Genomic DNA, 17,630 nt, shown 5'->3' on the forward strand with positions numbered 1-17,630 from the left:
TGGGTAAATTTAAAAAGTGTGGTTCACCACAGCAAAAGGATGATTTTTACTGCCTGTTTTGATAAAGAGAATTGTTTGGGATTGCCAGATTACCTTGAAGAGATGTAAATAGAACTCTGAGGATATAAAGGGCCAATACTGTTAATTACCAAATTAAAACCTTTTAAAGAGGAACCTGTCCTTCAAAAATGCATATACCCATACTCATCTGCAAAATAAGAGACTGAGAAACTCCATTTTTCAACCTAGAAACATATACCTGCTACTCCAGTAAGAACAAAAGGAATAGTGAGTCATGTTCAGCATCATGGATCTATTCTACCACTACCTTTATCTAAAAGTGTTGAATATCCTGTAGATAATAAGCAATTCAGATGCAGTTAACAACAGATAGTATGGTCTTCAGCCTACACAAACAAATAGTAACCAAATTAAATCTTGTTTTTAACTACTTCTTTATACAGACATCATACAGTGGAACTGAAACATTCATCTAAAAGTGTATCAAGAAAGCAAATTTTTAGTATTCACAAAATCTGTATGTTTCTCCAAATAGGGAGTTTAACTTCTAAAAGGAATGAGTACTTTTCCCCCGTGCTCTTGGTTTCTAAGATTTTCTCCTACATTTTAGAAATCCTTTTTATTACTGTAAACCCAAAGTCTCTCTGAATTACTTGACTTTGAGAGCTGCAGGTCTGAAGAAACCCTACATATGGAGAGACTGACCCCAAAAAAAAAGAGACCTGGTCAAATTGCAGTCAAGTCCTGCAATACTTAGAAGTCCAATATCTACAGGTGTTGTTTGCAACAAGACTGGGATGGGTTAGCAGCAGAATTTGGAAGAGAACACAACAGCTTTCTCTCTTCATTAAACGTTCTAATCACCACCCCGGACTTCCTTTGCCCAGTCCCTCAGGCAGTCCAGTAGCCAGGTGCAGCTTTCACAAACAGAGCCTCTAGCACCCATCTCTTGTGACACCTCAGGTTGTCTATCTACGCTTTCCTGCACATTAGTTCTGGTGATTGCTTACATGGGTGCTCAGGAAGAGCAATCTGAATTGGAGATTCAAGGAGGATCACCAGTGCCACATTAAACACTTATGTGGACACTTTAATTCAGAACTAAATTTGCCTTAATGAATTAAAATAAAATGAATGAGTTTATGAACTGCATAAACATCCACCCAAGGGTTTATGATGTTATAACTAATCTGTTTCATATTTATGGTTTAAATAATTCAAGTTACAATGTATAAACAAGCCCTAGAATAAAAAAGACTTAGACCAAGCTTTCTATGAAACTGTTCTTCATCAAGCTATCTTTGATTTCCAATTCATAATCTGTGTTTTCCTATTAAACCTCTGTATATAGGGCAATTCAGTTTCTCTTTCTAGCAACTATTTATTATTCCTCAACATACTAGCCCCAGCATCCCTGGAAAGAGCTCATGAAGTTAATGGTTTTGTCTGGGTGATTGCCATCCATATTTCAGATCCCTGTGGACCTGGAATTCTCATCTCTGCTGCCAATACCCTATACATCTAACTGTATGTGCCTTTAATGCAGCTCATGGACATGGAAATAAAGGGCAACCACCATGATTAAAAAGTCCCATCAGATTAGACCCACTGGGCTGCATGCTCACACGACCAAACCAACCCATTTCCCAGTCACAACACGGGTCACACGGCACAGCAGGACTTGCTCGAGGTTCTGCCGTGCTGGCCTCGGGGATTCCTGCTTCATTTCCCCCCTGCGGGAAACACTGAGAGAGAGCAAAACAGCATTCTAGGAATAAAGCTTCCTCAACAGCACTTCTCAGTGAGAGCAACATTGTGAAGACAAATTTCCTCATGGCCTCATGTCACTGTGAAATGTTGTGATTTTTTCCTGTGCCTTTATAAAGGCAGTGAAAATCAAAGAACAAAAGCCAGCGGTCGGAGAAATACTAATTAATATCCATGCTTCCACATACAATCTAAACATAAAATGCAGCTTCTACACATTTTGTTGTTAAATGAAATCATTCTAAAATAACCTGTAAGGACACAGTCTGATGAAGACTCTCCATTCATGAGTCATAGTAATGGAAGCTGAGGATGTACAACAACTTTTTACACAAGAATGATCTTATTCCAAACACGTATTCTCTCTCCCCACAGCCAGATATTCCATTATTGGTGATATGTTGCTAAAACACTTAAAACATTTCCAATGGACGTTGTTCTCTAATCCATATGCCATGAAGAAGCTTATGTTATGAACAGCATCTACTTCAATCATCACAATTTGTACTTTTTCTAATGGATTAATTGCATTATATTATTTTAACATGAATGCACTGTTGTAGAATTATGTCACAGCATTACAGTTTGGGTGGCCTCATATAATCCTCATGCAGCAGCTGGAATTGTAATTAGCATAAAAACCAAACAGCCTCATTAAACATCTCTTTCCTGTAAGACGGGACACATTTAGAGGCCTCGTTTCACACATTCCATTACAGCTGGCACGGGGGTAGAACAATCCCTAAACGCATTTTTCAGCCCAGCTAAGCAAAGCCCACTTCTTAAACCCTGGAAATGTTCTGCAGCACATCTGAGGAAGACACAGTGATACTGCTCTGTAGTGGAATACATGCTCCCGGGGGAGTGATTGTTTCCTCCATTTTTGAACTAGGAGCTTCCAGTTGGCAACTCAAGTATAAAAATAGACAACTGCTTTCACTGCCTTCCTTGTACAAATCAGATCTGCAACTTCCGAATGCATTTCCATTCTTTTAATCTCCTTAAAATGACAAATCTGAAGACGCTGACAATTTAAAATATCAGCAATAGAGGCAAACATCAGCCATCACTTTCCCTTGCTATTAAGTTTCTTCTGCCACCCTAGCTTTGGGCTGTTTATCTAATTGTGAGGCTTAAAATGACCACTGGCTTTAAAAATCTCTGTGAATCTTTGGTTCCACAGCAGTAAGCAGATACACAAGATAGTTTTGCTCCCTCTATAGAACAGCAAAAGATGAAATTTTTTAAAAGTTGTCTACAGTTTTGCATGAATTCTGGTACATTTTCCTGCCAATTTCTCAAAAGACATTAAGAAAATGTCAGTGCATACAAAAAGAAGTTAAATGCACTCCTAGAATTTTTTTTTTCACTTTCAAAATTCAGAATACATCAAGTGTGTAGTTTTGGATCAATGCAAAAAATAGAACTGTGTATGGATTTTAATTTTTATTCAGTCCTTGAATGCAAGCAGTGTAATACTTCAACAGACCTAAGATACAAATGGTTTTCTGCCTACCAGGAAACCATTTTATATATGAAATACAGGGTTTTAACTATACTAAATAATATCTAGTTCCAATTTCAAACAGAAATGTAAATTTGCATAAAAACTCTTCTAAGATTAATCTAGAAAACACTGAAATATAATGATCTTATTTTTTTTATTTTTCTTCATGCAAAAATATTTATTTCATTCAACGTACATTCAGGAACTGCCCAAGTTCCTGCAAAATGCTGCTTTTCTTCAGACAATGACAGCTTGTGCTTACCTCAAATAATCACAACATGGTGAACATAGCAGCCCTTTCTAACTCTGAAAAGCAGTTGTACTGCTGGTTTTTAATAAAACCAGAGCTCCTTTTTTTGCAAGTTTGGACTTAGTTTTATAAAAGTGCCATTTTTGTCTCTTCTCCCAAAATCTTGGAAATGATCAGTGATTTTTAGCAATGCCTTAATGCTGTATGAGCTGCTCCAGCAAAGCAAAAATACCTGGCTTGTACCAGCATCTCTATCACCTGCTCGCTGTTTCACTTCAAAAGGGCCCCTAGGGGTTTTACACAAAAATATTAACAGGCTTTGTCATGGAGGAGAACAGGAAGGGTTCTGAGGTATTTCAGGCTTCAGGGTGGCTTCAGACCCAGCTAGCCTGGAGGGGACACTGTGCTCTCTCTCTGAGCACTGATTCAGAATTCTGAATTATATTTCCAAGTCATCAGAATATGAGCATCAGGGAAGATAAAAACATAATTACTTCTGTTCTCCATATCTAAACCTAGAGACAGTCTGGCTTGAAAGTTTAAGAGGAATTTTAAATGAAATATTTATACTTTTCACATGGGTTCACAGCAGATATTAAATAAAATTCAGAAGAACAGAATGGGAGCATAAAGTGCTATAAAACAGTTATCCTTGTTAGACAATAATCCAAACAAAACCACTCTTTTCAACAAAAACAGAACCTCTGCAGATAGATGTCAATAACCTGGCACTTGGGAAAACCACACTGAGTCTCCCACCCCACAGAGCACCACCCTAGAAGTACAGGCAGGGCGGAGGCAGGCATGGCTGCAGCCTGTGCTTCTCCTTTCTTTCCCCAGGCAAAGGTCTTACCTAAATTGCATGACCAGTTTAATACCCTAGGGGTTTTATATGAAAAACACAAGAGGCAATTACTGGCAAAGCAGAAGGTTTAAGAGAATTGAATTGGCAACATATAATTGAATGTCTCCCATCTGGAATATTCTGGAAAGAAAAGTTTAAAATATTTACCTGTTGTAGTTAGAAATAATCAGCAGTAGGAATCAAATGATCTGGGCATGGTTTATGAATAACAGTTTCTTTAATTGAACAGCTTTATCACATTTTGGTTTTTTTCTTGTTATTTATCAGAAACACTGAAAAATCCTTGCCCGTAAGTGTTGCCAATTTAAGCAATCTCCCCTGCTGACTGGGAGACTTAACTTACATAAACACACTGACATATTATTTTTTTAATAGAGTATCTTAAAAAAAAATCTGGTTGGAAAAACCAAAGCACCACGGATTAACAAGTGGAAAAAAAAAAAGATTCAGGCCCAAAATTATTATCTGTTTTAAAGCAGATTTTGGGAGTGAGGCAGCTAAAGTTTGGATGAGTCAGCTTTGTAGAGGCTCACTTAATATCTTTAAATGGCTTGAGTGAGAGTGAAAGCAAATGGAAGAGCATGTTACGCCCTCCCCAAAAAGTAAACTGAAAAAATCCACATGTTCCCTTTTGGCATTGTCTACACTATTTGGCTTAAATCTTTAGATCGAGAGTGCAGACCTCCTCTATTCCTACTTAACAGAGTAACTGCTAGCAAGAGAAGATTGTCATCCTCTGTACAGATAACTATTAAAAGAGTCTTAAGGCCCTTAGGCAGCAGATCAATCCAGAGACCTGCCCTGAATGTCCTTTTCCCCAAACCAGCTGATGATACTTGGCTCACAATGGTTTGCATTTTGGCTCTTTTGATATTCTGGTCTACTTCAGCCCCGGTCTTCATCCTTTCCAACTCTCTACACCTTGAGACAGGTTCTTGAACACCAATCTCTACAATGTAACCTAAGCCAATGAAGCCTTAAATGAAACAGGAACAGATCTCCCCTATTCTCAGGAGGGTACCCCAAGCATAGGGCTAGAAAGTCACAGTGCGGTCTTCCTTGGTCACAGACCAAGATGTGGCTCACTAGCTCACCCATGGGTTTTGGGATGGGAACTGTGGCACCAGAGGACTGATATGTGATTACTGCCCTGTAGAGGATGATTGCAAGTGTTTCTAGGAAGGGAAACTGGGACACAAATAAAAGGAGCTTTCAATGTACCTAGGAGGAAAGGCTGAGTTCAAAAGATTTCCTTTCCTGCTTTTCTCTTGTCATTCCAACTAGTGTCCTTCAAGTACAAATTACGTGCTTCCTTCTCCATTTTGCCTGAGCACTGCGATTCAGGAAGCAAGGATGGTGGAAGACAGATGCACCAATTCTTTAAAATGAAGATCACCAGAAATGCAAAATGACAAAACAAGACATTTTTCTCTACTCAAAATTCTCCAAGCAGCTGAAATACTTTTCTGAAAGGTTGCAAACAGTTGGCTTTTGATGAAAGTAGCGATAAAAAACCTTCAATAATATTTCAAGTAAGTGCAGAATCTATTTCCCCTCAAGCTTCTTTCTTTCAGAAGCAGTTCCTTCTCCAAAACATCTCCAGGAAATGACATTTCAGCATGTGTACAGCACTGCAATAAAACAGCAACACACCCAGGAATATTTTTCAAGTACACAGCAAGGCGAGCAGATGATCAAGGTATTAAAAAAAATTACAAAGGTTCTAGCAGAGGAGACAGTCAGCTTGGTCTCTTGCTATCTGCTTTGCTGATTCTCAGAGAGCCTCATTTGGCTTTTAAAATCTTGATCAGTCTTCTAGAGCCATCCCAGCTGCATCCAGCCACAGAAATGTGCTTGAGTATAGAAAATGATGTTTCTTCCTGGCTTGTTCTGCCATGAGACTGCTCCTTGTCAGCTGTAAGAAACAATGCTCTTAACAGAAAGAATCTTGCCATTTAGAAGTTTGCCCGTTCTTCACAGCTTTATAATACCTCACATTTTTGTTTAGGGGGCCTTGGCCCTGCATGGAAATAAAGGTTTCCACACTTCATGTAAAAATCTTTGCTAACTTTGAAAACATACAGCATATCTTTGACTGTAGCATGAATAACAATGTGGCAGAATTTGGTTTCTTTGTTTAAGTCCCTGTAAATGGAACTTCAGTGTCCAGAGAGTTTATGCTGTACTGCAGGGGTCTCATCACCCATCAAGGAACTTACAATAGATGTTCTGTGATAAAATGATTTGCAGACCTGACACTGAAAACCACACATCGTGCTGGTGGGAACTTCACTTCTGTCCAGGAGGAGAATTTCTCTGATGTGCCATTCACATTCTCTGACAAAATTCCTTCGCCCAGGGTTTTTCTCCTGGGAAGCTCAGAAGCCTCAGAGAAAAGGAAAACAATTCTTATCTCATTTGCTTCTCCTGTGTTTTGCTCATGTAGAATGTGTTTGGAGATTGTTTACCCAAAGGTGATTGCCTGATTAGATTCTGGTGTGACTTGCTTTGACTCATTGGCCAACCAAGGCCAAGCTGTGTTGGAACTCTGGAAAGAGTCATGAGTTTTTTTTCATTATTATCTGTTTAGCATTCATTAAGTATCTTTTCTGAATTCTTCAGTTTAGTATGGTATAGTATTCTTTAATATAATATAGTATTATAAAGTAATAAATTAGCCTTCTGAGAACATGGAGTCAGATGCATCATTCCTATCTTCATTGGGGCTTCCCTACGAATACAATACTGTGAGAATTAACTTGTTTCTGTTCCTGCTGTGGAACACTGGTGTCCCTCATAGAGTGTAATCTCCCTGTTTTCTGAGATTATGCCTAGACAAAGCCTATCTTTCATTCACAGTGCACATTCCTTACATACCTCCTTAACACACCACCTTCCAGCAGAAGAGGTCACAGATCAAGCCCAGCGGCTCATCTGGTGCTTCCCACCTGCACACAGATCACCCTACCTGTGATCATCTCTACCTGCTCTGGCTGTTTTACGAAATACCTGATGATGATCTCACAGAGACCAGCTGCAAGGCAAAGGCATGAGATGTCTGCATCAAACCCATGACTCTGACCTTTGTTACCAAGTCAGCACCAAGGGAATGTCAGACTTTGGACCCTTCTGCAACGCCACTACACAAATACCAAACCCAACGTACTCTATAAATATATAACTCTACAAAACATGAGCATCCTTTTGACCCTCTGCTTGTCAGTGACAATACAATAAAAAATATGGAGGATGGGGGATTTATGCTCAAATACCACAATTTGAGTATTGATGTGCTGAGAGGAGTCATGTATAGTAAGCCTAACACTGAGGTCCTCTATCAATCAAATTATATACTGTCTCACCTCATGCAGTTACTAGGTGTCAGAAAATAACTTTTCCTATCACCTAAAAGGTTTTTTTGCTCTTTGACTGTTGAATTGAATTTAAAAACATTCATCTCTGAATAATTAAGCAGAGCTCTCAGTCTGACAAAGATATGGATACAAAATGTTAGCACTTGGAAATACCAAGAAAAAGGCAACCTTTCAACCTTACATATCAGCTCTCTCTTTCCTTCTGTCCTCTCCCAGAGAAGAATCTCCCATTAATTTCAGAGGAAATTTCATCAGATTAGGCCATGTGTTTTGACCCTTACTGCTTTTGACATTAAAAATAATTGAATCCATTGTTGCAGCAAATAAGGACGTAATAAAATACTTGTATTAGTATCTATTTTTTTATAATTACTGATGTTCTATGCAGGTGGGAAAGCTTGGGTGCGTGCCTGTAGGACACTAATGGGAATGCTTTTTTTCTAAGTGTCACATTTATCAGTGCACTAGAAGAAAATAAGCTGTATTATGAAGCTTCATGCTGGCTCTCATTATGCCATCTCACAGGCTTGTCCTTTGATTCATTATAAAGATTAAATATATTTTCTCAGTGAGATCAGAGGTACTAGACAAGAGGTCATGCAAATGCTGGCAGAAAAATGCTAGTTTTCCACATGTCAAATCTTTTGTACTACACATCCAAGGTTCAACCAATGCTTCTAATTGCTGCGGGGGTCTTGTAGGGTGCTGGTGGATTTCTGTTCCCCAGGGATGGGGATGATGGAAACTGTGAGGTCCCAGCTCTCGCACAGTCCAGAAGCAAATCTCTATCCCTGCCTTCTACAGGGTGCTCAGCAAATTTGACATCCTCATCAATTTTGCTGCAGTTAGTAGCAGGGGAGCTGATAGGAATACCAATTTTGCAGAGCAGCTGCAGGATACTGTTAACTTACTAGAAATAAAAATTTTTCTATAAAAAAAAGAGAAAGGTTTTGGATTCAACGGAGATCAAACCCAGTACTGTGACTGACAAATGTTCTGGAGACCCAGCTCTTAAATTGTTTTTTCAGACACTGACCTCACTCTTACTAGGGGAGAAGATACGCTGGCATGTCTGGTAAAACTTCCTATTCCTCTGAGAAGAGAAAATACATGTGTTCAGTCTGGTTCTAATCACTGTGTACTTCCCAAATATTTTGGTAATGGGGCAAATCTTAGCAATACTTCTTGTAATGCCCAGAGTGGACTATGGAGCCATATTCCATCCAGCTTCAAACCAGTCAGCCTAAACACAGCAGCATGCAGCTCAGCCTCATCAGCTGGAGCTGCAGAAACCATAAAACTCAACAGTAGGCAAGCTTTGGCAACCCATGGTACCTCCTGAACAGCCATGGTTATTCCCTAGTTGTAACTAACCAAGGCAGCATGCTCAAACTAGATTCAAAGCAGTGGTCACCACAGTGTCCACATATCCCTAAGAGCTACATGGTTTTCATGGAAATCCTACTACACTACACTATGGTTATGACTGATGCAGAATAAGAAAGACAAGTCCTTTTTTTTGCAGAAAGATATCATTTTTGGTGACAATAGCTTCTAGCTGTCAAGTCAAAAAATATGATCATCACTCAGAGTGATATAGCCATCCATTCCAGCTCATTAGTTTTTGGCTGATAAATCAGAAAGCAGCCTAAACAGCACACAGTAAAGAACTCATTCAGGTACAAACCCTGAAAATACTTATTCTGCATTTAAACTCATTCAAGAATTCACACTTAGTTAAATGAGATGTCTCACCCCATTGTGGGCCACTTTCAGGAGTACAGGATTTGGGGTGCCACAGGTACACCCAAGTAGTGCCTGAAACCTTCCACTGTGCAATACACAGGGTAGAGAAGCAACTTATTGTAGCTCAAGCATCTTCTGACACTTGAAGGAGCAAGATACTCACTGCTTTCTTTCTAGTTCTAGAGAAAACAATAAGAAATCTGTAGAAACTCCATGTTTTCTCACAGATAATCCAGGCTAAAGACTTGCAGAACCAAGTGTAGCAATTATTGGCCATCATGAAAGAACAAAGAAAACAAACCTTCTAAATAAATTGCAGAGCTTTCATCACATGGATCAATGCCTGCATCTGGGATTCTTGCTCAGACCAATTTACATTATAAACCCACATTTTTTCAGTTTCCCTTTTTTTTTAATAACAAAGGGTCTTGGACTAGAAGTGCAAGAAAGCAATGGCAAAAGGAGGGGTGTGGCAGGAACTGAGACTTGGTTTTCTCAAAAAAACAGGGACACATCATTCCTGCCCAATGGAATGAATAATTTCTGGTTATCCAAGTTACTCAACACAATGTCAACTTTATCCAGTCACTCCTTTTTTTCTCACTCCTTTATTAGCACTCACAGGAGCTTAAATGTGGCTAAATCGACCTCTAGCATTATCTTTTCATACTGCCTTTTCCTTTATTCATAATCTGTGGAATCAATATTCAAAGATTTCTTCTGAGTTTGGCTCTAGATCTAGTAGCAGAACCTGAAAATAAAGCTCTGGTGAGCTGCTGATTTAATTGCAGTGTACCCAATGTGTCACTTTAGGGCTTTTAAAGAAAAAGTTTCTAAAAAGTTAAAGATCTTCTCTTACAATCTGATGAATCTCTCCAAGCCAAGCTTCTAGAGTTGAAATCTCCCCAAGCCAAGCTTCAAGATTTGAAATACTCTTGCAAAATGAAACTGTATTACAAATTTTCAGCCTTAATGAGCAAAACTTCCAGATTAATAAACCGACCCCAACGCGACTGTTACCTGCTGAAGTGTGCTTAAATTTTTCACTCTTCTTCTTCCTCCATTTCCATGGCTTAAAAATTCTCCCAAGAGTGGCAAATTTGCTCCTTCTTCTGATTGGAGGCGTGTGAGTCCCAGGTACTAGAGAATCTGAACGCATTGCAGCCAGTCTTTCCACCTCTTCAGCTGTAATTCCGGCAAGAAAAAGAGAAAAACACAAGGAAGGTGGGAAGTGAAATAAATGCTTTAATAAATTATCAGAAAACCACACAGATGGCAAAAATTTTTCATGGACATGGAGAAGGATAACAAAGGGAAAAAAAATTTTAACATTATTTTCTTTTCTTTTAGTGAAATTGTTAATCTACTGTAAAGAACAGTAGTAACAACAAGATTCAACAGAAAATTATTAAGTTATAGAAGTTATGGCTTTTAAAAAATTGTTCTACATCGCTCTAGACAGCTGGTAGTTCAGCCATCAGCCATTCCTGGGGAAGTGTGACAGAGAATGGGGAAGAGAAAGCCGAAAAAAAAAAAGATGCAATATAATTTAAAAGAAATATTACAGAGTTTTGTTGTTTTTTTTAATTGCAACGGAAAGAAACATTTTGTTTTACTAATGTTTATTAAGAGCAAGGATCCTCATAAATAATGACCCTTTGGTACCATTTGGTGTCCATTAAAATTGTGTGGGTTACAAAAAGGGGCTACATTAGAACTTCCTAGTGAGACAGAGGGAGCTAAGAAAATCATAGAATCATAGAATTGTTTGGGATGAAAAAGACCTCTAAGAAGGGGTGCAGCTGTTAACCCAGCACTGCTAAGTCCACCCCTAAACCACATCCCCAAGTGCCAGATTTACACATCTTCTAAATTCTTCCAAAGATGGCGACTGCATCATCATCACCATCTTCGAAAGATGGTGACTGCCACTTCCCTGGCGGCCTGTTCCAATGCTTTACAACTGTTTCCATAAAAAATTTTGTCCTCATATGCAATCTAAAATCTCTCTGGTGTCACTTGAGGCCATTTCCTCTAATCCTACCACTGATTACCTGGGAGAAGAGGCTGACCCCCACCTGGCTACACCTTCCTTTTAGGTAGCTCTAGAGACCTATAAGGTTCCCCTGAGCCTCCTTTTCTCCTCAGAATCTCTCCTGCCTCAGATACTCATGATAAGACCTGTGCTCCAGAACCTTTAGCAGCCTTTCTCTAGTACCCCAGAGTCTTTCTTGTAGTGCAGGGACAAGTCTAGTCCCTGCCCATTCACTGCCCTCCAATTCTTATGCTTAGTTTTTAACATTTAAACTTTTAATTTTAGATTTTAATACAGTCCCCACTTCAGGCCAAATTTCCTTGAAGAGGATAGAGGTTTTCACTGAGCTTCTGTTTTTAAGAGTTCAGTTATCTGCCACCTTTACCCTGTAGTACACCATGATAGTCTCAATACTGGAAAAAAAAACCCTGAAGAACTTAAATTACCCTTCCTACTTGATGAGAACAAGAGAAGTCTGGGGATTGTCCCTTGACGTACTTAAATTGCATGGTCCTCCTGTCTCACATTTGCAAGGCAAAACTAATGCTAATAGTTTTGGGAAATAACATCTCTGACATTAGAGGCACAGACAATGGAAAGCCAGGACCACAAAGAAAGCACCAACAGAGGGAAGGTACCAGTAGCACGAGAGGTTGTATCTGTGCCACAGCTGCATAGTTCATAGTTCAGTCAGCATACAAGCAGGGGCTTTGTGTGGTTTGTTGTTGTTATTTTTGTTTGTTCATTTTTAAGTTGTTGTTGGGTGTTTTTTTTTTGTTTTTTTTTTTTTTTAAGGGATACCATTTCCCAGACTTGTGTTGTAATGTGACACTGCCACTAACACTGATTTGAGAGGATTGCACACACAGTCCAGATGCATAAGGACAGGATGCAGATTGTCACCTCTCCTGCTCTGAAGACAACAGCCCAGTGTTTCTATTCACCTCTCATATTTTAAATATTAACCTCAGGCATGAGCTTGAGCTCAGGAACCTCAGCAAGAACATTGCTTTGAAGGGATGAGCACGCCCACTCCACACTGACAGAATCACCAGAGATTTTGGCTGGCAAATTCTTATGTATCTCAATGGAAATTTTTTCAAGGCTTTAAGTGAGCCAAATATAGGTTGGTTTTCATGGGAACAGCCAGAGATGCATTTCTAACACAAAGGAGGTTTCATTATCAGAACTCCAACTGAACTACTATTTGAGTCCCTCAGGTCTTTGCAAGAAGGTTGGTTATTTTGTTATTGCTCTTTTGTTTGTTTTTAATGTTAATATGCAACATAATCCCTTTTCCTGTAAAATACCAATGCCAGATACAGCTGCCTGTAATTTTTCAAGGAAGAAAAAGCTAGCCAGCAAGATAGATAGATATATAGATAGATATATATCTGAGCCCAGATATTTCAGTGGAAATGGTTAAAAACTGCTATTCTTTGGGGTAACAAAGAGAAAGACAGACCTTTCTGAGAACATCTCTTTTCAATTTAAAACAGAGGGAATAAAAGATAATCCAGCCAAAGCATTTCATTCTGTTCCAGCTCTTTGTGCCTGACTGCCTGGAGAAATACCTTCTTATCCAAAGAACCCATTACAAGGCTCTGTCCTGTACAGGGGCTGGGACATGCTGTATCAAGGCTGGGAATTGCCTGGTTATGCTGAATAGACCATATGGCTAAAAAGAAGAGGAAATCAGAAATTTCCTTACACTTTCTAATTTCACTGGAACTTGCTGGGCCTTGAAGACCAGCACAGGGTACAGACCACTGCCTTCTATATGCAGGTCCAAAGGGACAACTCCTTTTCCCCTTCCTCCATTTTTGAGATGCCTCTAGTTCAAGCAAGTAAGATCCCGCTGTGCTCCACTGCTGTGATTTTTTAGAGGTGCTGCTAAAAGCAATGGGTTGGTATTGTCTTTGGTGTCTTATTGAGGGGACACAGGAAGTGGCCCACTGAGCAAACTGGGAATGACACCATTGCTGCTGAATTAGGCTTCCTGCTAACAAACCTACAGCTGAAACATTGAAATTCCTCTTGCTGCACACCCTCTCTCCTTTTCACCATCACTGAGCCAAGATCTCTGCTACGCAAGTGCCTTTGTTATGAAATGTCAGAGCTGCAACAACTTCTCTTTGCTAGCTGGTCCTAACTGGTATTGCTCAGGCCATTTCCTGGAGAACCAACACCCCTTAAAGACACTCTCCTTTCACAACACAACTCTGTCTCACACCAGCTGTGCTCTCACTGCCCCTAGGGAAGCTTTTCCCACTCAGGGTAAATGAGTATGGATTTACAGTCAGGCAAAACTAACACTGGAGTAAAAAATAATTTACCCAGAGGGTGGGTTCACTGAAAGCCAAACACACTGTCAAAACCATTTCCACATTTTGACTGCTCTTCCCTGAATTTCAGTACTGTCTTACACACAAATCTGTGGCCTCAGAGTCCTGCAGTGTCTGGCATCAGTCATGAAAGTGTCCGTTCTCCTTCATCCTCTCCAAACACACACACAGCTCCAAGCTAATGCAAGTAACCACTCTTTTTCCTTCTCATTTGCATTTCTCAGAAGGACGTGATTTTTTTTCATGAGAAATGCTCTCAAGAGCACTGCTAATTCAAAGCATAATAATCACTGGCCAAGAATAAACCACATTAGCATAAAGCCATGACAGTTTTAATACAGCAAGAATAAAAGCAGACCACGATGCAAGAAGCAAATGCCAGCATTCTGTGCTCTCCTCTGCTGCATCTTTTGCTCAAGTTGGCTGGATTTCTCTGCCTTTTTGGCTCATAATAGCTATTGACTGGCTGTGGGCTGCGACACCCACTGCTGACAGCAGGCTCCGTAGGCTGATTTCACACCTTTGCTGTTCCCAAAAAAAGCTGGTACTTGCAGGAATGGAAAGTAACCCAGACCTTGCACTCTTTTTCTATTTTTTTTTTCTTCAAAGAGGAAAGCAGTCCCAGCAGTCCCAGCCTGATCAGTCTGCTGAACTGGGAGAGGGAACTGCAGTGTGCATTAGTACCTGTAGTCACACTGTGGAGATCTCATCTTGACACTGGTGCCACAAATGTGATCTTTACGGGTCACAGGCACTGCTGATACTGCTTTTGGGAACTTGTTCTGATTTTTTCCAGGATATGAGAGATCTTTCTGAGACACAAAGAAATACTGGGAACTGCTCTTATGGCAAGAGGGTGACGCACTCCCCTCCCACTTTCTTCTGTCCAAGCTGTCATTTCAGAGCTAGCAATGGGGAAACTAAACCTGAGAGTTTTTCATGGGCTGTTTGGCTGTGAGACAGCTATCAATATTTTACTGTAGTTCTTAATAATTCTGAAGTTCATATAGGCTTTATATAGGGCTAAAGTAAGACATGGGGTTTTAATGAAAAAACCCCACCACAAACTGAAGTACTTTGCATCCAAGTAATATAGAAAAAAGTACATATTTGAAATAAATTACAAAGAAAAGAAGAGGCCAGGCCATCTTGAACCAGTTCTGTATGTTCTTATGATTTTCCCACATCTTTCAGTAGGGTGTTGATTTCCAGAAAGTCCAGTAAGAGACAACATAGCAGTTGCCTACTTATAGGATTTGAGAAGGACAGCATGCAGATCAAAAGCCCTCCCACAGATGAGGTAACTCATGAAGTTTTCTTGGAGAATGACAGCCAGTTTTGTCATTCCCACCACTGTCCGGGAATCACTTAATCTATTAATGTAGCTGATATGTAATACCATAATATCCAGCTTCCATTTTAGAAAAAAACCACTATTACAGCATTTGGGTACAAAGAGTAATTTCATTGCTGAAGGCTGAAGCCCACCCATCCCACTGGTGGTCTTTAATATTACCTTCCTCATGGGTAACAACACCACGTTCTCTCTTAGACTTTTTCTTAACACTCATTTTTCATAATCAGACACATGATTATCTTAATCAAAAGGAAATTTACTTCACAAAGTTAGATTTTAATTCTTCCTAGGAAGTTCCAGTGGCTACCTTTTGCTTTCTGTTACATTTGCACAAATCTGTAGTAACAGGCTGAAAATTATCTTTGCCCTAAAGGTGCAATTAGCTAAATGTGTCATATTATTCAATGACAAGAACCTTATATAAATAAAATCCCCTAACATAATACTACTCATTTCCAATCCACATCCAAACAACCTTTATTCTGCAGATTAAGTTTCCAACAGGCTCCTGTTGCAAGGTTTCTTTAGAACTTGCACCCCAAATATCCTTCACTTCAGACTGCAGGGACCTTATTCTAGCAGCTTTGCTCAACACAAGATGCAGACACACCATATGTCTTTTTGAAATGACAGGAAACCTGAAAAACTCCTCTAATTGCTGAGCACTTATGTCTACTCTTTACCCAAATGGGAACACTTTCAATTAAAAAACCACCTTGTTTTTCTTTCAAGAAAATGGTTTATTTTCTGCTCTTCCATTATCTTATGCTCACTTGTTTCCCTTTAATTTCCTTTTGCACCTGGAATTAATTTCCATCAGCCTTGCCTTTACTATGTGAATTTCCCATTTAAACTTTTCCTAAGTCCACAAAGGTCTGTTTTCCAATGAAAGACAAGGCATGCCACGCTGCAGTCTAAGCGCAGTCTTGCCAAATGAGGATGATTACCTGTCTGGTGGAGAACAGCTCCCACTGGACATACGCATTTGCAGTGGCAGTGAGCTGGCATAGTGATTTTATGAGCCATGAAGAGCCTGTCAGCAGCTTTCCTCTGCATGCTAAGCAGCACTCACTTTCCAAACCCTTGCCAATTATTCCTGGTCCTCAGGTGCAGCACTTCACACTGTGTCCATGAATGGAGTCTCTCATCTCTTAACCTCGCCTGCTTCAGCACAGGTACCACACCATGGTACAGCTCTACTCTCAGCTACAGTCTCTCTATCACCGTCTTTTTATTTCTCTTGTTGGCACAGAAGTGCAGAGAATAGTTTTGGAAGTCTAATCCCTCTAGGACCCTGCTTTTGACTCATCCCCATTTTGACGTAAAATGTAAATTATTCATGCTGATTGCAATCTGAAAGCCACTTTTTTAACCTCTGCAAACTACACTGCACTGAATGCATCACTCTAAACATGTCTTTACAGATATGAATTCTCTCAAAACACTAGATATTTTCTGTATCATAAGATAGTACATAAGATTTTCACTTGCAACAAAAGCACTTTATCATGTCACCAATAGCTGTATAATCTCTTCCCAAAAACCTGTAACTATAGAAAATAAGGATTTTTAGATTTCTTTGATATCAACTGTTTTCTGTATCCTTTATTTCTTTTACTACTCACTAGGTTTTCTGTCTTTTATGCATTTATTTCATATAGATTAAAGATTAAATAAAATAAACAGTACTGTGGCTCATCACTGTCATGTTTCCAGACACTGGAGCTGACACCAAAGGTCTATCCTGGGCGTCACACACAATGTCTGGAGGAGACTCAGCAGCTTCAAAATAAGACTCAGAGCAGTCACTATAAGTGGAACACATCCAAAAACCAGCCAAGAGAAAAACAGGGCCAGCAAAAGCAGAAGAGATCTCACACTGTTCTTGGGGCTACAGTTCCATAGGTACCAGGAACTGCTCCAGTAAAAAAACTTCAGCTTGAAAGGAAGGGATATTTTACCCTTCCTAATTGACAAGCAGGGAGGAGATGCACAGTTTGCACTTTTAAGAAAGCAGAGGAAGTAAGATGAGATGCAAGGACTTTTCTGTTAGAGCAGGCAGAGAACTTGGGAGAAAGGAGAATCATGGGGTCACTTTCATCTTCCCCTTGAAAAGGCTTAAGTCCACATCTCTGATTTTCCCAGGGAACACTACTACTCTTTCAGTCACACCCAAACCTATCAATTAGAGTTAGGTCTCATCCATCACAGCTCAAGTTCTTCCTGAAAGCCAAAGCTAAGGGCAACAGAGAAGATGTCTTCCTTCCAGCAAATCTTTAACTCATTCAACAAGAAAAAACAGAAATTGAAGGCCAGGTATCTTAAACTCTTAAAAATATCCTGATGAAGAAACAGTGCACAAA

The 17,630-nt window shown here is 39.6% G+C and overlaps 1 protein-coding gene across 6 annotated transcripts in view; it reads right to left on the reverse strand.

Moving 5' to 3' along the window:
* Positions 1 to 17,630, reverse strand: part of PHACTR1 (phosphatase and actin regulator 1) — a 298,201-nt gene that overhangs the window by 107,487 nt on the left and 173,084 nt on the right. For all 6 annotated transcript variants that reach the window (XM_058802634.1, XM_058802626.1, XM_058802660.1 and 3 more), the window contains one exon: positions 10,551 to 10,715. In XM_058802634.1, coding sequence (XP_058658617.1) covers positions 10,551 to 10,715 — 165 coding nt within the window. The remainder of the gene's footprint in view (positions 1 to 10,550; positions 10,716 to 17,630) is intronic.

The sequence above is a fragment of the Ammospiza caudacuta genome, chromosome 1 (genome assembly GCF_027887145.1).
Source record: "Ammospiza caudacuta isolate bAmmCau1 chromosome 1, bAmmCau1.pri, whole genome shotgun sequence".
NCBI classification, from domain to species: domain Eukaryota; kingdom Metazoa; phylum Chordata; class Aves; order Passeriformes; family Passerellidae; genus Ammospiza; species Ammospiza caudacuta.